The sequence below is a fragment of the Chiloscyllium punctatum genome, chromosome 24 (assembly GCF_047496795.1).
Source record: "Chiloscyllium punctatum isolate Juve2018m chromosome 24, sChiPun1.3, whole genome shotgun sequence".
Lineage (NCBI taxonomy): Eukaryota > Metazoa > Chordata > Chondrichthyes > Orectolobiformes > Hemiscylliidae > Chiloscyllium > Chiloscyllium punctatum.
Window position 1 is genome coordinate 88,952,907 of NC_092762.1, and position 20,840 is coordinate 88,973,746.

General features: G+C 42.9%; 1 protein-coding gene and 1 long non-coding RNA gene across 3 annotated transcripts in view; one reads left to right on the forward strand and one right to left on the reverse strand.

Moving 5' to 3' along the window:
- The first annotated feature begins 128 nt into the window (after positions 1–128).
- LOC140494835 (uncharacterized) overlaps positions 129–20,840 on the forward strand; it is an 83,786-nt gene continuing 63,074 nt past the window's right edge. The window contains exons 1-3 of the long non-coding RNA XR_011964047.1: positions 129–226; positions 2,689–2,820; positions 3,266–3,306. This is a non-coding gene — a long non-coding RNA (uncharacterized lncRNA). The remainder of the gene's footprint in view (positions 227–2,688; positions 2,821–3,265; positions 3,307–20,840) is intronic.
- The window catches only part of LOC140494834 (homer protein homolog 3-like), a 54,011-nt gene continuing 36,553 nt past the window's right edge, over positions 3,383–20,840 (reverse strand). For both annotated transcript variants that reach the window (XM_072594502.1, XM_072594500.1), the window contains 5 exons: positions 17,277–17,419; positions 12,754–12,910; positions 11,567–11,677; positions 9,725–9,805; positions 3,383–9,571 (listed from right to left, as the gene is read on the reverse strand). In XM_072594502.1, the coding sequence (XP_072450603.1) occupies positions 9,374–9,571; positions 9,725–9,805; positions 11,567–11,677; positions 12,754–12,910; positions 17,277–17,419 (690 nt within the window). In that variant the 3' untranslated portion in view covers positions 3,383–9,373. The remainder of the gene's footprint in view (positions 9,572–9,724; positions 9,806–11,566; positions 11,678–12,753; positions 12,911–17,276; positions 17,420–20,840) is intronic.

A 20,840-nucleotide genomic window follows, 5' to 3' on the forward strand; every position in this document is an offset into this window, starting at 1 on the left:
AGAGTTTTGAAGCGGAAGGTTCATGCCGCGTGAATGGCGCCTGTCATTTGGGAGAGTGGCCGGGCCATGTGATTGTGGGGCGGGGTCAGGGTTGACCCAGCCGTTGCTGGGAGACGGAGATCCATGTCCCCTCCCCCACTCCGATACAGTATCTGCATCTCCCCTTCCCCTTCTTCCCCTCCCCCTTCCCCAGTTGGACTGTATTTGCTGGGCAGACGAGTGGCAGGTGGAGTTTAATTTAGATAAATGTTTAGTGCTGCATTTTGAAAGGCAAATCAGGGCAGGACCTTAATGGTTAGGATGTGGGGAGCTGCTAAACAGAGAGACCTTAAAGTGTGGGTTCATAGTTCCTTCAGATTGGTGTCACAGGTAGTCAGGGTCGTGAAGAAGGCATTTGATATGCTTACTTTTATTGGTCAGTGAATTAAATGTAGTAGTTGGGAGATTATGTTGCGGTGTGCAGGACATTGGATGGGCCACTTGTGGGATGCCGTGCTCTGGTTCTGTTCCTGGGATGCACACCTAGACGAACATCAGCTGCGCCTGGAAGATAATCAACTTGGTAAAAGATGCTCTTTGCTTTGCCTGAAACTTGCTGGTCTTCCAATTGAATTAGATTACTTACAGTGTGGAAACAGGCCCTTCAGCCCAACAAGTCCACACCGCCCCGCTGAAGCGCAACCCACCCAGACCCCTACATCTACCCCTCATCTAACACTACAGGCAATTTAGCATGGCCAATTCACCTGACCTGCACATCTTTGGACTGTGGGAGGAAACCGGAGCACCCGGAGGAAACCCACGCAGACACGGGGCGAATGTGCAAACTCCACACAGTCAGTCGCCTGAGTCGGGAATTGAACCCGGGTCTCTGGCGCTGTGAGGCGGCAGTGCTAACCACTGTGCTGCCCACCTAATTGTGTTGCAGACTGGCACATTCCAAAGTCCAGGACCATGCGCTGAGGGAGGAACTGAAGCTTGGGGCAGCTGCTGCCAAGGTGCGATGAGGAAAGACCACCATGTAAGGTCCCTCACCAAAGAATAAGGGGGGGGTGGCATTCATTAATTGGGCCCCGCTATCACCTCAGCTATAGGTCAAGAGGTTGCCTGTAAATAGAGTATGGTGAACCTCGAAGACTTAATTTGTCATGTGTAAGTAAAAAGAGAAAAGATCTGAGTGGCTTCATTAACTGTCCATGTACCAGAGATTTACTTATTCTATGTATAAGATCAGGCCACTTTTAGAGTAGTGCATTCAATTCCCTCACTTCTCCCCACCCTTTTCTTTTACCCTTTCTGTTCTATTGCCCTCCTTCCCTTTCACCCCTTTCTCTTCCTTTCCCCTTCCACCATTCTCTGTCTTTGTTCCCTATCCCCCGCCCCCAATCCACCTCTTCCCATTTCCTCCTCCTCTCTGTCTCCCTAGGTGTATCTAGATTTCCAAAAGGCTTTCGACAAGGTGCCACACATGAGGTTGCTGCATAAGCTAAGGATGCAGCATACCTCTAAGGATACCTCTAAGGTGTTAGAGGTAGACCATTAGAGTGGATAGAGGATTGGTTGACTGACAGGAAGCAAAGAGTGGGGATAAATGAGTGCTATTCTGGCTAACAATCAGTGACGAGTGGTGTGCCTCGGGGATCTGTGTTGGGACCACAATTATTTACAATTTATATAGATGATTTCAGTCGGGGACTATGTATACGGTGTCAAAATTTACTGATGACACTAAGATGAGTGGCAGAGCAAAGTGTGCAGAGGACTGTGAAACTTTGCAGAGGAGCATAGATACATTGAGTAAGTGGGCAAAGGTCTGGCCTTTGATTAGAGGAAGCAGGTTTAGAATTGAACTGAGAAGGAACTTTTTCACCCAGAGGGTTGTTAATCTATGGAATTCCTTGCCCAGGGAAGTAGTTGACACTACTTCAGAAATCATTTTTAAAGCTAAGGTTGAGACTTTTTTTGAAAAATAAAGGAATTAAAGGATATGGTGAAAATTCCCTGGAGCATCGGAGGCTGAGGGGTGACCTTATAGAGGTTTACAAAATTATGAGGGGTATGGATAGGATAAATAGACAACGTCTTTTCCCTGGGGTCGGGGAGTCCAGAACTAGAGGACATAGGTTTAGGGTGAGAGGGGAAAGATATAAAAGAGACCTAAGGGGCAACTTTTTCACACAGAGGGTGGTATGTGTATGGAATGAGCTGCCAGAGGATGTGGTGGAGGCTGGTACAATTGCAACATTCAAGAGGCATTTGGGTGGGTACATGAACAGGAAGGGTTTGGAGGGATATGGGCCGGGTGCTGGCAGGTGGGACTAGATTGGGTTGGGATATCTGGTCGGCATGGACGGGTTGGACTGAAGGGTCTGTTTCCATGCTGTACATCTCTATGATTCTATAAGTGGAGCTGAGTCCATAAAAAGATCAGCCATGGCCTTATTGAGTGGCAGAGCAGGCTCGAAGGGCCGGATGGCCTACTCCTGCTCCTAGTTCTTATGTTCATCCTCCCATCTCCCTTCCCTTCCTCCTCCACCACCCTCGCTCTTCTCCCCCCCCCCCCCCCCCCCCCCCCTTTATTCCCACTTCTTCCCCCTGTCTTGTTGGTGTTGTGCCTGGACCCAGGCCTCTCCCCCTTCTGCTAGTATTGACTTTTTAAAAATCTTTCTGTTTGCACTATTCCCACAGTTCTGCTTCTGCAAGGGGCCTGCCTATTCCATCTGAAGCTAGCTCGGATTGTATACCCACTGATGAAATTAATGACCAGGATGAAAGGATATGGTTGCAAAGTTTGCTGCTGACACAAAGATACTAAGGAAAGTAAGTTGTGAAGAGGACACCAGATTGCAAACAGATCAGGATATGTTAAAGTGATTGGATAAAGATCTGGCAAATGGTAAACATTGTGTGGAAAATGTGAAATTGTCAATTTTGAGAAGAATTTAAGAAAAACATATCTAAATAGTTTGAGATTGCAAAGCTGTGCAATGTGGAGGGAGGCAAATTCAGAGATGATTTTGGAATAATACCTAGAATGGGAGTGGGGTGGATGTCTTATTTGAAAACGTTGTACAGGTTTGCCTGGTATCTGCTGGAATTCAGAAGATTAAAAGATAATTTAAGTGAAACATATGAGATAACGAAGGGTCTTGACAGGGTAGGTGAGGAGATATTGCCTCTTATGGGAGAATCTAGAAGTAAAGGTTACTGTTAAATACACAGTAAGTAACCCTTACCCTGCTAAAAAAATATTGTCTCTGTACAGTTACACAGTGCGTGAGCCGTACCCTGCTGAATAATTACACGGTGAGTGATCATCATTGTGCTGATGTTTGACAATCTAAGATCTGAGTTTTGATTAGGAAAGAAACAGATGTCAGGATAGTTTGATGATGCACTTTATTTGTTTGTTCAGAGAAAGACTTTACAATTTCTTTCAACTTTTAAAAGGCTTATATAGGATTGGATTATTAACAGGTTATCAGTCAAAATTAGAATCTCACAGTCTGAAGCTAAGTGTTGATATGATATGTTCTGCTCCATATAAATATTGTAGATACTGTATGCATGAAATACGGTTAGTATAATCAAATACACTACCCAGAGATCGTACATATTGTGTACATATGTCACATAAACCTTTCTGCTGCTGTCTAAAGTACACATTCTGCCTCCATGTATACTGCATACGTCATGTACACAATTGCTGATGTGCTATGTATAATCTATGTACTGTACTCAATGTGTGTCCTGATTATAAATTGCAGAATTTAATGAATCTCTAATATGTTAACAAAGTTTAGTTTATTTTATACAAATATCAAAGTTCTCTAGTGATTCTATAGTAATTATTAATTCTAATTATTTATCCAAGGAATAAATACCATATAATTTCTAATCTAAACAATCTTGAGAGTTTTAACACAAAGTTTGATGATTGGTGTGTAGCCTGACTGAGTGCTCATTGGTCCAGGGTCTGATTGGGATGTAGTTTCCAGATGACTGTGTTTTATTTACATCCCATATGAATTTATGGCTGAAGGAGGGTGCCACTTTTTATGAAGGCCAGGCATAATTGTTGCTCCAGTGTAGGTGGGAGTTGCACCTGGGGACTCAATGGAATTCCCATGTAGCAGACTCTGAAGTAATTGCCCTGGAAATGGAATATTCCGCTGGGCAATTCCCCTATGCGGGTACTGTTTGAAAGTATCCATTTAAATTGGAGAGATTAGAGGATTCCAATGAAAATATGTAAATAGTTCGCAGGAGCAGTTAGACTTTTAAACATATAATGTAACTCCTAACAATTTAGTTGCCATCATACTTACCTCTTCAGACCCCTTACAGTCCCAGTATCTGACCTGACACTCCACCCTGCTTTGAATCTGACTTCTCGGGACCTGAACAGCCCCTGTCAGACCAGATTTCTCCCACCCATCCCAACCCACCCTAAAACACTGCATCACTCACTTGGGCCACTTGCCACCTTGCATTCTAGGCCCAAGCACCCTACCCCATACCCCCTCCAACACTTTCTCCTAACATTTATCATTTGACAGACGCTGTCAAAATGGCTGTCTCTGATGCTGGATCTTTAAGAACATGGCTGCTGTGAAAATGGAGCATGGTTTGTATTTCCCTGACAGTTCTGCACTATGGGAGAAATGTCAGAATGGAACTTTAGCTCCTAATTTGTGAGGGAGCCCTCAGCCTGTCAGAAATGTGGAGTTCTTGTTTCTCATAAAAAATGGACGAAGTGGCAACTTGTGTTTTATAGAATTGGGTTTATAGAATCGGGGATCAAGTGGGTGAGAAGGTTGGGGTTTGAGGATAAGCTTTGGTTTGTTTTGGAATTATTTCTACATTTTAAGAAAAGCCTAATTCTTAGTGTTCAACTTGAGAGTCTTTGGCTTGGAAAATGAAAGAAGTTCATCATTTCAGACTGCCAATCATTTAAAAAATTTGGTAAATATGAGGGGATTAGCAAAGTGAACATTTTTCCTTTGCCACTGGAAGCAACAAAATGCAAACAGGTCCCAGGAGCATTGAGTTCTAGGTGAACCAATACTGACTCTCATACCAGTGACAGGCAGGACACAGTTCACTCGGATAGCTCATGCAGAGCTCCAACATAGCATCATAGGAAGACAGGAACATGGAGATAAAATAGAGAGAGAGAGAGAGAGAGAGATGTTGGTGAGTCACTATTCAACCAGTATTATAGTTCCAATCTAAATTGCACAGCAGTGGTCACTGGCCAGTGATCAGGAGCAGGGCCACTACCTAATTTCCCTTCTCTCTCTAACCTAAAATTCACTGAGTATTGATAAGGAGCAGGAATGCTGGGTGACATTTACCACTCAAACTGTAACCTCATATCTACCTGACGTGACTCAATAAACTTGGTGAAACACGGAAGAAGATCAAGATTAACTTTACAAGTTAAGGTTTATTTAAGAAATAGAGACCAGGTTGATGTAGTCACTTGCAGAAATCAGACACTTAATTAAATCTATTTTCGTGGTCAGATCAGCAATCCATTTCATCTGATCCCTGACAATCACTGTTTGGGATTCTGAGCTCCAAGTTCTAATCCTCCATAAAAGCAAACTTCACTCTGAAGGGCTGCACAGCACATTGAGCTACATTAATTAAAATGTACAGCTCAGTAATCAAACTTGAACACACATCTAATGCTACATAAATCTATGTTCTCCATCACTTACTAACTATACTAGTCTGCTGCCACCTATAAACAAGGTTATAGAACCTTTGGGGATTAATTCATAAACATTAGCGCACACATCATAAACAGCTGTGTGAATCATTAAAAACAGTACATATAAATGACACTGAGAACCAGTAATCAGAGATATTTGACCCTAGGACATTGAAAAGATCCTTGATAAAATACCACATCATTGGCTTGTTAACAAAATTGTAGCCCATGGCTTTAAAGAAATACTGGCAGCACGGACAAGAAACTGGCTAAAAGTCAGAAAGTAGATGGTTGAAGTGAGTGGGTGTTTCTCAGACTGGAGGCATGTTGTTTTCTTATTCATTCACAGGACATAGGCTCAGTATACTCTGGTGTTCCCCAGGGATAGGTGTTGGGATCACTGCTCTTTTTGATATGTACTCATGGCTTGCACTTGGGAATACAGAGTATAATTTAAAATTTTGCAGATAATACAAAACGTAATTGCAGTGAAAAATGAAGCGGCTAATACTAGAGTTCACAAGGACACAGACTGTCAGGCAATGCAATATACTGTAGTGCAGAAAAATGTGATATGTTACATTTTGGTGGGAAGAATAATGAAAGGCAAAATAAACTAAATTATACAATTTTAAAAGGACTGCAGAAACAGAGAGAGACCTGGAAGTGTGTATGTAAATCTTTAAAGCAGAGTACAATGACAAAGTAAGGGATCCTGTGCTATATTTAAAAAGACAAAGTACAAGGATAAGGAAGTTATGCTGAAACTTTATAAATCACTGACTAAGCCCCAGCTGAAGTAATGTGTCTCACACTGAACACCCTAGTTCAAGAAGGATGTCATAGAGCAGATGTAGAAGTGATTTACTCAAATGGTACCAGGGATAAGGGGCTTCAGTGAATGTGAGAGACCCAAAGTAGCTGACATTGTTCTCTTTACAAGAGAGAACAGTAAGAGAAGTTTTAGTTAAAGTGTTCAACATTTTAAAGAGTATTGAAAGAGTAAATTGATTGAATTCAATCAATAAACCTGGAATAGTGAGCCATTCTCAGTGATGGTGATCATGAAGCTTTCATTGCTTATTATAAATCCAAAATGTCTTTTAGGGAAGGAAATATTCTACCCTTAAATGATCTGGTTTACATGTGACTTCAGACCCACAACAATGTGGTTGACTCCTAACTGTCCTCAGAAATGATCGAGAGACATAAAACAGTTCAAATGAAACTTGGAATAGGCGACAAATGCTGCTGCTATCATGCTTGCCAGTGATGCCTACATCCCATTAAAGAACAAAGGAAACAAATAAGGATAAACTGTTTAGTGGCAGGTGAATCAGTTACCAGTGACACAGTTTGAAGGCTTAAAAATAAAAAGTACTTAAGAAACTCAGCAAGTCTGGCAGCAACTGTAGAGAGAGAAACAGTAAAAGGCCTGTTATTTTTTTTATATAGAATTGGGATGAATCAATAAAATACATGATAGCCATTTAAGTAATATCAGACATTCCTGTTTCATTCCTCCGATTAATGTATCAATCTGCCTGATTTACTGTTTAATGAAAGCTTGACAGTTAACTGTCAGTCATCATTAGAAAGCCTGGAAACATACAAAATAGGAACAGTCATTTTGGCCTATCAAACCCAGTCCACCATTCAGTATAGTCATGGCTGATCCTCCATCTTATTGCAGTCTCTTAGTCTCTCATAATGCCATTGATACCTTTAGTGTCTAGAAATCTAGCTTTTTTAAAAAATATATTCAGTGACTTCGTCACCACAGCTTTGTGTTAGAGAATTCCACAGGTTCACCACCCTTTCAGTCAAGAAATTTCTTCCCATCTCAATTGAAATGGCATATCCTGTATCCTGAGACCATGACCCCTTATTTAAGAACTCCCCTCCCAAACCAGGGGGGGGGGGGGGCAACACATCCAGTCATGTCAGAATTTTCTGTGTTTCAAATAGAGTGCCTCTACACTCCAGTGAATAAAGTTGGTGCACTTTCTCCTCATATGATGAACTGCCACTGTATATCCTTACTTTGGTAGAGACTAAAGCAGCATAAAATACTACAGGTGTGGTCTCACCAAAACCTGGTACAGCTGCAATAAGACTTATTTCTTTACACTCTCATCCCCTTGCAATGAAAACCAACATATAATTTGCCTTCTTAACTACTTACTACGCCTACATTCTTGCTTTCAGTGATTTGTGTACAAGGACACCCAGGTCCCTTTGTACATCAATGTATCCCAATCTATCACCATTTATATGATCTTCTGACATTCAGTATTTCCTCCCAAATTGGATAACTTCATACTTATCCACATTAACCTGCAGCTGGCATATATTTGCCCACTCACTCAACTTATGTATATTACTTGTAAGCCTTCTATTTTCCTCAAAAAGCAGTGGAAGCAGTTTTTGAACATTTTAAGGTGGGATAGTTGGATCCTTGATGAGCAGTGGGGTGAACAATTATTGGGACTCATGGGAATGTGGAGTAACCAGAGCGCCCATGATAATATTGAATGTCTGAGCAGGTTTGTGGGACCAACTGATCTGCTTTTAATCCCATTTCTTACGTTTGACACATTTATTGGCTGTAATATGGAGAACTTTTTAAATATCAACAAATAATTTCTTCAACATTTTTTCTACACATCCAACCTTCAATGCTTCTATATAGTGGGTGAATGGGCATTGAGGTGCCATAGCCTGGCATAGGATCATGGGTTGTTTGAGGTATCATAACTAGGCATTAAGCAGCATGTAGGGCCATGGGGCCCTGAGCTAATAGACAAAATACATGAAGATGAAAAGCTGGTGAGGGAACATGAAGGCTTTTCTGTTATTATGGTGACTGAGAGATAGCTCCTTTTAAAGATCTGGCAGGCCCTTTGGCTGCTCCTGAACTTTCTCCAGGAGCACCCTGCCTGACTACAGCCATCATCTGCTCTACAGCAATGAGGAATCCATCGTTACAGATACTTTCAATTTCCCAACACCCACAACCCAACTTGAGATTGAAATTCTGATCCAAGGTGTAGTGTCAAATGTGAGACAGGGATGGGGGATATATCAGAGTGTTCCAACAAAGGGTACATCAGAGTGCTCCAGCGAAGGGTGTGGGGTACATCAGAGTGTTACAATGAGGTATGTAGGTCTTGCTGACTGGTTTATTTTATCAGGTTCATATTGTGTCATCTTGAACAAAGTGTCTTCTGAGAATGAAATTAGGCCATTTGCTCACTTACTGAATGGCCAGTAAGCTCATTCAGTTATAGATGTAAAAGGAGATTTGAATAAACAGAAGAAGCATTTCAGTGTAATTGATATAAGCAAAACAGCCATTGAGGAATTAGTTGATTGGAAGCCAAGAGTGAACCACGGCAGGGATAAGCTGCAGCTTTGGATTTGCACCTTCTGGACCTGGCGGTGAAATGCTGATTCACAGAAATACCTGAGAGGTCAGTGCTATTGCTGCTCAGATCCTGTGACCTCATCTGAGTTGGTGAAATAGAAGTGAATGTCAAGTAGAATGATGGGAATGGGGATCAGTGATTGATGATATTGAGATTGCTGAGATTGAGGAACAACGGACATCAAAGTGAAACAATTGATGCGCTGCTCTCAGGCCAGTCATACATTTCAAGACTTTTCCTCCTTCTCGGCAATTTTAGCTAAACCATGTCGCAAATCGTTCAATTCATAAAGCTTGACGTCAAGGATATCCAGCAGCTTTCGTGCATCGCACTGAATCCTCTCTCGATCATTCACACAGTCAACCAGTGTCTGCTCCACATCCTGTAGCTGCTGCTCCAGATCAGCATTCCGGCTCTCAACTTCCTGAGAAAAACCGTCAAACATTCAGTGAGATTCAGTAAGATGCTGCTCTGTCCAGGCACACAGCCTGGTCTACTTGCTGATTATAGAGCTCTTGTAGGAAGTGAACTGGACAACGCATCAAACACACAACCCAACCTCCACTTCTGACTGTACCTGCAGTCTGAGCAGGGCTTCCTCCCGGTCACTTTCTAAATCGGTTACATCAGACTTCTGGCTTCTCAGCATCTGGATCTCCTGTGAGAATCAGAATAATCAAGCACAAAGAGTTTTTAACACCGGGGAGATCATGTTACCAAGGGGGAGGACAGACTTTTCTGGGTCCAAGGGGCAGATGGAGCCAGGGGTGGGCCCTTTGCTGCACAGAGAACACAATGTCATGGGACAGGGAAACTGGACTCCGATACCAGACTCCTATGTTCAATAAATCTCTTTGGATTCTTGCTAGATCATCTTTCTCTCCTTTGCTCAGCTCAGGACTCTAAACATGCAGATAGCCTGAACTCATCACAGACAAATGGCATGTTTACACACACCAAGGGACAAAGCATGGCTTCCAAAATGAGACAAAGTGTATAGAACTCAAACCAGCCTTTTGTTTCAACTGCTGCAGGCTAGTGTTTATGATCTGTACAGTTCAATTCAGAGACATGAGATCATGGCCCTTAATGTTTCAGAGGGGTGAGACCATTAGACCATAAAATATAGGAGTGGAATTAGATCATTTAGCCTATTGGATCAGCTTAGCCATTCGATCATGGCTGATATATTTCTTCACTCCATTCTGCCTTCTCCCATAACCTTCGATCCCCTTACTAATTAAGAGCCAACCTATCTCTGTCTTAAATACAGTCAATGACTTGGCCTCCACAGCCCTCTGTGGCAATGAGTTCCACAGAGTTACTACCCTCTGGCTGAAGAAATTCCTCCTCATCTCAGTCACTGCAGCCTCACAGCACCAGGGACCCAGGTTCAAATCCCACCTCGGGTGACTGTCTGTGTAGAGTTTGCACATTCTCCCCATGTCTGTGTGGGTTTCCTCCGGGTGCTCCGGTTTCCCCTCTCAGTCCAAAGATGTGCAGGTCAGGTGAATTGGCCATGCTAAATTGCCCGTAGTGTTAGGTGTTTCAGTAAATGTAGGGTAGGGGAATGGGTCTGGGTGGGTTAATCTTCAGAGGGTCAGTGTGGACTTGTAGGGCCGAAGGGCCTGTTTCCATACTGTAGGGAAACTAATCTTAAAAAAAAAACTCTAAAGGGTTGTCCCTTCACTTTGTGGTTTCTGTCTCTCCTAGAAATGCCTTTCCACATCCACTCTATCCAGGCCCTTGGAATTCTGTTAATTTCTATGAGACTGCCTCTCATCTTTCTAAACTCTGTTCAGTACAGATCCAGAGTCCTCAACTGCTTCTCATCTGATAAGTCCATAATCCCTGGTATCATTCTTTATACCTCCTCTGAATCCCCTCTAACACCAGCATATCGTTCCTTAGCTGTGGTGCCCAAAACTGCTCACAATAATCCAAATGTGGTCTGAACAGCCTCAGCAGTATATCTCTGTCTTATGTTCTAGCCCATCTTGAATTTCAAACATTGCATTTGCCTTGTTGCCAACTAAATTGCATGTCAATCTTAAGAGAATCCTGAATCTGAACTCCCAAGTCCCTTGATGCTGCAGATTTCTGAAGCCTTTTCCCATTTTGAAAAGGACCTGCATCTCTAGTCATTCTACCAAAGTGCGTAATCACACACATCCATATTATATTACCACTTCTTTGCCCCTCTCCTGTCTTGTCTGAGTCCTTCTGCAGCCTTCCCACTTCCTCAATACTACATATCCCTCCACCTAAGTTTGTGTCATCTGCAAATTTAGCAACAATGCCCTTATAGTTCCTTTGTGCAGATTGTTAACTTATAATGTGAATAGTTGTGGTCCCAACATGGACCCCTGTGGAGATTATTGCCCTGAGTGTTTCAGTGATGTCAGAGAGGTAAGATTACCTCCTCCTTTTCCTTTAACAGCGTCTCAAGCTCTTCCACTGACTGGCTGAGGTCCGTATTTCGAGTTGCAACTGTTACAACTGCCTCACCTTGTGATTCGAGCTCAATAACCTGCAATTGGTGTGTGGATAGGAGAGGGGATGGGAAAGGGGTAGGAGAGGAGGAAGGAGAGAAGTGATGAGGTGTAGTGGACAGGACAGGATTAAGAGTGAAGGGTAGAAAAGTGAGAAAGGTATGGGGTGGAGAAAGGTGTGTGTTGGGTAAAAGGCAGAGGATAGAAAGGGTAGGAGGTGGCAAGGTGAGGGAGAGAAAACAATGAGAAATTATTAGCTACCAGCAGAAAAGCACTTCTTTCACTTTGGGGGAGTTTGTGGGGATGCACACTCACACACATAAAAGTTTATGGGTGAATTTGTATTTGCAGAATTATATTTACAGATATATTCTATTTTGCTCAAAAAATGCACAACCTGCAGGCAGTCAATATATATAATAATTTGTAAATTCCACTTTGGAAATAGAACCAGTCTGACTCAAGATTGGGATACAGACAAACTCTAACCTCACACCTTTAATGCATTGTCTGAGCGAGATGTCACCTTTTGTTATAAAACCTTAACTTATCTCAAGAAGGTGTGATGTGCTACTGAAACTTTATAAAAGAAGGTGACTTAAATGAAGTTCTGGGATTTACAAATTAATGAACTGAAATCTGCAACCCATCCTAAAAGATAGAAAACTGAACAACAATCCAGGTTTGTTCAAATATCATTTCAGTTGCATGATGCTGTAATCTTTTGCTATAAATTCTGTCTTATGATCTTAGAGTCCACAACCACCTGATGAAGGGGCAGCGCTCCAAAAGCTAGTGCTTCCAAACTGTAACCAGGTTTGTGATTTTTTTTTGGGTGGGGAGGGGGGGGGGGGGGTGCTTGCCAAAGTCAGAGTCCTAGGATCCTCTAGCTTTGGATTTTAGTGTCCACCTTGTATTAACAGCAGCAAAGGATGTCACTAACTCAGTAACATTTTTCATCGGCTTGTGAGAGATCATTTGGCTCCAGTTATGCAAAGAGATGTCAGGGGCCAGGCACAGTGCTGGCATGGAATGGATAAATCCAGGGGACAAGAGTGCTGTTCCATTACCCCTGTCCACAGAGCCAGAGGCATTCCTGCAGTAAGACTCTCACCCGGTCTCGCAGTTTTTCTGTCTCTTCTTTATAAGCTGACAGCTGTTTTTTCCATTGCTCAACAGTGACATTTGATTCATGCAGTGCCTGAACCAGCTTCGCGTTGCTCTCCTGCAGTGCAAACAGCTCCAACTCCCACTGTGACTCCCCAATAGAGCTGGAGACGGAGAGAGGGACAGAGTATCAGTAACATCAGAATGGTGAGATTATCGATGGGAGGAGGTGGGGGGAATGTGAGATTCAGTACAAAGAGTAATCTGCAGAATACAGTTCGCACCTGACCCTCTAGAAGTTATTTTAACCTCTCCCTCAAGCCAGCAAACAGCCCAAGATCAATAACCATTTCGCAGACAACTCTAAAATCAGCATTCCCACCCCAACCAAGACATTGGCAGTTCTGTACCAGTCAGGTGCTTATTTGACCAGCACAGACTCAATGGATGGAAGGGCCTTTTTCTGTGATGTAGACCTGTATAGTAACTGGAGTACCAGACATAATTTGGTCACCTTACTCAAGGAGAAACATAACTGCATTAGAAAAAGTTCAAATGTTTGCCTTATAAAGAAAGGTTGAACAGTTTAGGTTTATATTCTTGGAGTTTAGAAGAATGGGAGAAGTGATTTTATTAAAACATAAGATTCTGATGGGGCTGGGCAGGAGAGATACTAAGAGTATGTTTCAATCATGAGGAAATTAGGAATTAGATGACAAGAGTTTCAAAATACATAGAAATGTAGACAATAAGAGGAACAATACTGGATTAGTGGTGCTGGAAGAGCACAGCAGTTCAGGCAGCATCCAACGAGCAGCGAAATCAACGTTTCGGGCAAAAGCCCTTCATCAGGATGAAGGGCTTTTGCCCGAAACGTTGATTTCGCTGCTCGTTGGATGCTGCCTGAACTGCTGTGCTCTTCCAGCACCACTAATCCAGTATTTGATTTTCAGCATCTGCAGTCATTGTTTTTACCTAATAAGAGGAACAAGCCAATTGTGCCCAATTAGCTTGCTCTGCCATGGCTGATCATCCCACTCAGTCCCCTATTCCTGCTTTCACCCCATGCCCTTTGAATCCTTTAGCCTTAGGAATTATATCTAATTCCTTCTTGAAAACATTCAATATTTTGGGCTCAGCCTGTTTTGGGTCAGCTGTTGTTCCTAATATATAAATGCTTTAGAAGAGAATTACCAGGTGACATAGAACCCTGACAGTGCAGAAAGAGGCCATTTGATCCATCGAGCCTGCACTGACCTTGCATACTACCCAGACCCAGCTCCCCACCCTAATCTCATAATCTTGTTTTTATCATGGCTAATCCACCTAATCTGCACATTGTTGGAGTGTGGGGGGAATCCGGAGCATCCAGTGGAAACGCATGCAGACTCAGGGAGAATGTGCAAGCTCCACGCAAACTGGAATCAAACCTTGGCACTGTGAGGCAGAAGTACTAACCACTGTGCTGCCACAGGTTTAAGATAGAAGGGGGTAAGTTTTAAAGAAGACTTGAGGGGCAAGTGTTTATTCCACAGAGTATGGTGAGTGCCTGGAATGTACAGCCAGAGGAGGTGGTGGAAGTGGATATGATAGCAACGTTCAAGAGCCATCTTGACAGATACGTGAATAGGCAGGGAATAGACAATAGACAATAGATGCAGGAGTAGGCCATTCTGCCCTTCGAGCCTGCACCGCCATTCAAGATGATCATGGCTGATCATTCCTAATCAGTATCCTGTTCCAGCCTTATCTCCATACCCCTTGACTCCACTATCTTTAAGAGCTCTATCCAATTCTTTCTTAAATGAATCCAGAGACTGGGCCTCCACTGCCCTCTGGGGCAGAGCATTCCACACAGCCACCACTCTCTGGGTGAAGTAGTTTCTCCTCATCTCTGTCCTAAATGGTCTACCCCGTATTTTTAAGTTGTGTCCTCTGGTTTGGCACTCCCCCATCAACGGAAATATGTTCCCTCCTGCCAGAGTGTCCAGTCCTTTCATAGAGGGATTACGGACCACAAGGCAATATAAGGTTTTCAGTTTAGAAAGGCATCATGTGTTAGTGCAGTCTTGGTGGGCCGAAAGGCCTATACCTGTGCTCTACTGTTCTTTGCCCAAATCACACTGAAGTATCTCTGCACTGTTCACTCTCTCACCCAGCTTTACATTAGCCTGCAAACTTGGAAATATTATATTTAGTTATCTAATCTAAATCATTATATTGTGAATAACTGGGATCCAAATACTGATCCCTGCGGTACAACACTAGTAACTGGCTGCCACACGGAAAAAGGTCACTTTATTGCTACTCTTGTTTCCTGTCTGCCAACCAGTTCTCTAACCCTGTCAAGTACACCATCCCCAATCCCATGAACTTTAATGTATAACATGACTGCTCAGTGGTTAGCACTGCTGCCTCACAGCACCAAGGACGCAGGTTATATCCAGCCTCAGGCAACTGCCTGTGCGGAGTTTGTACATTCTCCCAGTGTCTGCATGGGTTTCTGCCGGGTGCTCTGGTTTCCTCCCATAGTCCAAAGGTGTGTAGGTTAGGTGGACTGGTCATGATAAATTGCCCATAGTGATCAGGGAATTGGCCACTAGAAATAGGGGATTACAAGGTTAGGGTGGGGGCTGGAGTCTGCGTTTGGAGGGTCAGTACAAACTCTGAGCTGAATGGTCTCTTTCTGTACTGTAACGATTCTATTCTATTCTAATTTTACATGTTAGTCTGTTATGTGGGACCTTACCAAAAGCCTTGTGAAAGTTCAAGTAAACCACATCTGCTAGCTCCTTAATTAACTTTATTAGTGACATCCTCAAACGATTTCAGTACATTCATCAAAAACATAATTTCCGTTTTGTCACTCCAAGCTGACACTATCCAATCTCGCTGCTGTTTTTCAAGTGGTCTGGTATTAAATCTTCAACATTGGACTCTACTACCAATGATAGGCTAACCGGACAATAATTTCCTGCTTCTCCTTACCTCCTTTTTTACCATTCCATTAAGTCTAGAATCTTGAAAGGTGAACACCAACACATCCACTTCCTTTTGTACTTTGGAATGTAGATTATTGGGTCGTGGGGATTTATCGATCTTTAATCCCATCAGTTTACCCAACCCTATTTCACTATGAATACTGATTTCCTCCCTCTCCCTACACACCTGGTGCTCCCCAATATTTTTGAAACATTATTTGTGTCCTTCTTGTGAACACAGAAGCAAAATATGTATTTAATTGGTTTGCCTTCCCTTTGCTCCCCATTATAATTTTCTTTGTTAATGATTGTAAGGGACCTACATTTGTCAAATAAGGGAACAGCTTGTTTAAACAGGATAAGACTTGAGATGAGCAGGAATTTCTTCTTTCAGCGGATTGTTAATATATGGAATTCTCTCCCCCAGAGAAAAGTGGAAGCTGAGTCATTAAATATACTGACTATCAAGTTTGAGAGATTTTTCATTAAAAAGGCAGGGAGTCAATGATGATGGGAGGCCACAGTCAGATTTGCCATGATTTTATTGAATGGTGGCTCATGAGGTCGATTTTTTTCCCTTCAAGCTGGACCCCATCCTGACCTGAAACCATACTGTTGCTGTTCCTTCACAATCGCTGGGTAAAACTGCTGGAACTCTTTTGCAAACACTACTGTGGGTGTTCCTATTCCCCAAGGACTGCAGTGGTTCAGGGAGGTGGCTCATAGCTGGGCATTAAAGGCTGGCCCTGCCTATGATGTCCTCATCCTATGAATGAATTTTTAAAAATTGAGCTATCATAGAGCTGAACAACACAGAAACAGATCTTTCAGTCCAATTTATCCACGCCGACCAGATATCCTAAATTAATCCAGTTCAGTTTGCAGCACTTGGCCTATATCCCTCTAAACCCTTCCTCTTCATGCACCCATCCAGATGCCTTTTAAAAGTTGTAATTGTATCATCCTCCACCAATTCATCTGGTGTGAGTCATTGCAATTAGAATTGGGATACCAAATTGAACGTCTCTCCTAAACCATTAGAGTCATAGTCTTAGAGATGTACAGCATGGAAACCGACCCTTCAGTCCAACTTGTCCATGCCGACCAGATATCCCAACCCAATCTAGTCCCACCTGCCAGCAAATGGTCCACATCCCTCCAAACCCTTCCTATTCATATACCCATCCAGATGCCTTTTAAATGTTGCAATTGTACCAGCCTCCACCACTTCCTCTGGCAGCTCATTCCATACACACAGATAACAGCTTAACCAGCTTCAGGTAGAAATGGAACCTGGGCCCCTCTTGCATAGGCAGCCTTCATGCCATGATATTAGACAAAGCATATTCATAATCAGCATCTCCCATTTCCTGAGTATTACAAGAGTGTTAGGCGAGAGGAAAATTTAAAATATTTCAGTGATCCAGCACTTCCTGACAGTACTGACATAGTTGAGGAGAGGTTGTTACCATTTCCTGTCTGTATGTCAACTGACAGTATGTGTGGTTACACATGATTGGGAACACAGACTAAGATAACAGATACTTACCCCTGGGCGAAGAGTGTCTTAAGACGAGCACTATCCAGCATCACTTCCCCATCACAGCTCTCTGAGTGGTACAGTTTTGGACCACTGCTCCCATTCGCACTGCCTGGTTGCAATGGAGGTGAATGAAGATCTCCTGACAATTCCTAAAGCAGAGCGGACAGTTAACAAATCGATCCTCACCACCATAGACAAATACTAAAATAGGACAAGAGATGTGGGAGACCAATCATAACACTCATCAACATTCCAAGAATATAGGAATCTCAACATGAGAACACATGCTGATGTATAAACCATGGGAGCAACAGGAAATATTTTAGGAGAATGAGCATAAGACAGAGTCAAGAGATAAACAAGTGAGAGAGAAAGAATTAGGAAGAAGATAAAGAGACAGACGGCAAGACAGAAAACAGAAGAATAGGGGTATGGGGTGGGGGGGAAGAGAGAGAGAGACACACACAAGGTTCGAGCACAGAGAGAGAAACTCTTAAAGAAATTTAGAAGAGATACAAAGAAAATGCATAGAGAAAGAGAGACAGTCAGAAATAAACAAAACATCACAGTTTTAGGATAAACTGCCAGATGAGGAGAGGTGTCTTTAGTAACATGGTTATGCGTGTTTGGATTTCTCTACCACAGGAGTTTGTAGATGTTAAGGTGTTGAATATATTCAAGACAGAGGTCATCCATTGATATCATATGGGTTGAATTGGCTGAAGACTGGTATGTGAGATACTGGGGACCACTGCAGGAGGCAGAGATCGATCATCCACTCAATTCTGGCTGAAGATTGTTGCAAATGCTTCAGCCTTATCTTTTGAACCGATGTGCTAGGCTCTTCCCTCATCGAGGATGAGGATATTTGTGGAGGCTCTTCTTCCAGTGAGTTGTTTGATTGAGGTTGTAGGTTTGCTGGCTGAGCTGGCAGGTTTGTTTTCAGACGTTTCATCACCATGCTAGCTAACATCATCAGGGAAAATCCGGTGAAGCACTGGTGTTCTGTCCCGCTTTCTGTTTGTGTCTTGGTTTGTTAAGGTGGGTGATATCATTTCTGGGTTTTTTCCTCAAAGGTTGGTAAATGAGGTCCAAAACAATGTGTTTATTGATGGAGTTCTAGTTTGAATGACAGGCCTCTAGGAATTCCCATGTGTGTCTCTGTTTGGTCTGTCCTAGGATGGATGTGTTGACCCAGTCAAAGTGGTGTCTTTTGCTTTCTGTATGTAAGGATACTAGTGATAGTGAGTCCTGTCCTTTGGTGGCTAGTTGGTGTTAGTGTAATTTGGTGGCAGTTTTCTGCCTGTCTGTCCGAAGTAGTGTTTGTTACAATCCTTTCAGGGTATTTTGTAAATGAACTGAAATAGCTCCTGATGAACCTAAAGGACCCTATACCAACAACCAGCAAAACTAATGTCATTTACAAAATACTCTAGAGGGACTGTAACAAACACTACATTGGACAGACGGGCAGGAAGCTAGCCACCAGGATACACAACCACCATCTCACCACCAAAAGACATGACCCACTATCACTAGCATCCTTACATACAGACGAAAAAAGGCACCAGTTTGACTGGGACAACACATCCATCCTAGGACAGGCTGCACAGAGACACGCGTGGGAATTCCTAGAGGCCTGACATTCAAACCGGAATTCCATCAATAAGCACATCAATTTGGACTCCATTTACCAACCGCTGAGAAAAGAACTGGAAATGATATCACCCACCTTAACAGACCAAGAGACAGAAAGTGGGACAGAATACCTGCGCTTCACTGGAAGCTCACTGATGATGTTACCTAGCATGGTGACAAAACGTCTGAAAACAAACCTTACCACTCAGCGAGCAAAGTTACAACCTGAACCTCATCCTGAGCTACAAATCTGCTCAAAAATTGATTGTTCGTCACCATTCACAACTGGATGAGGCAGCATAGCCAATCTTACATCTGATCTGTTAGTTGTGGGATCACTTAGTCCTGTCTATCACTTGCTACTTATGCCGTTTGGCATACGAGTAGTCCTGTTTTGTAGCTTCACCAGGTGGACATCTCATTTTTGTTTTCAGTAAGCCTGGTGTTGCTCCTGGCATGCCCTCCTGCATTCCCCATTAAAGCAGGTTTGATTCCTTGACTCAATGGCAATGGTAGAGCCAGTGATATGCCAGGCTTTGAGGCTGCATTGGAATGTGATGCTAGTGCTGACGGTCCATAGTACCCCATTGATGCCCAGGCTTGGGTTGTTAGAAGTCTGTCTCATTAATTGATATTGCCACACAACTTGATGTAGAACATAGAACATTACAGCACAGTACAATCCGTTCAGCCCGCAATATTGTGCCGACCTGTGGAACCAATCTGAAGCCACACTATTCCATTCTCGTCCATATGTCTATCCAATGACCATTTTAATGCCCTTAAAGTTAGCAAGTCTGCTACTGTTGCAGGCAGTGCATTCCACACCCCTACCACTCCCTGAGAAAATAAACTATCTCTGACATCTATCTATATCTATCACCACTCCATTTAAAGCTGTGTCTCCTTGTGCTAGCCATCACCATCAGAGGAAAAAGGCTTTCACTGATTATCTTATGCATCTTGATTAAGTCACCTCTCAACCTTCTCTCTAAAGAAAACAGTCTCAGGTCCGTCAGCCTTTCCTCGTAAGACCCTCCCTCCATACCAGGCAACATCTTAGTAAGTCTCCTCTGAATCCTTTTCATAGCTTCCACATCCTTCCTAAAATGCAGTGACCAGAACTGTATGCAACACTCCAAATGTGGCCACACCAGAGCTTTGTACAGCTGTAGTATGATCTCATGGTTCTGAAATTCAGTCTCTCTTCCAATAAATGCTGATACACCGTATGCCTTCTTAACAACCCTATCAACCTGGATGGCAACTTTCAAGGATGTGTGTACCTGGACACTGAGACCTCTCTGCTCATCTATACTGCCAAGAATCTTATCATTAGCCCTGTACTCTGCATTCCTGTTACTCCTTCCAAAGTGAATCACCTCACACTTTTCCGCATTATACTCCATTTGCCACCTCTCAGCTCAGCTCAGCTCTGCAGCTTATCTATCTCTCTGTAACCTACAACATCTTTCATCATTATCCACAACTCTACTGACCCGAGTGTCATCTGCAAATTTACTAACCTACATACTTCTAGGCCTCATCCAGATCATTTATATAAATGACAAACAGCAGTGGTCCCTAAACAGATCCTTGTGGTACCCTCTAGTAACTGAACTCCAGGATGAATATTTCCCATCAACCATCACCCTCTGTCTTCTTTCAACAAACCAATTCCTGATCTAAACTCTAAATCACACTCAAACCCAGCCTTCGTATTTTGTACAATAGCCTACCATGTGGAACCTTATCAAACGCCTTAGTGGAATCCATATACATCACATCAACCGCTTTACCCTCATCCACCTGTTGATCACCTTCTTAAAGATCTCAATAAGGTTAGTGAGGCACGACCTACCCTTCACAAAACCGTGTTAACTATCCCTAATCAACGTATTCCTCTCTGGATGATTAAAAATCCTATCTCTT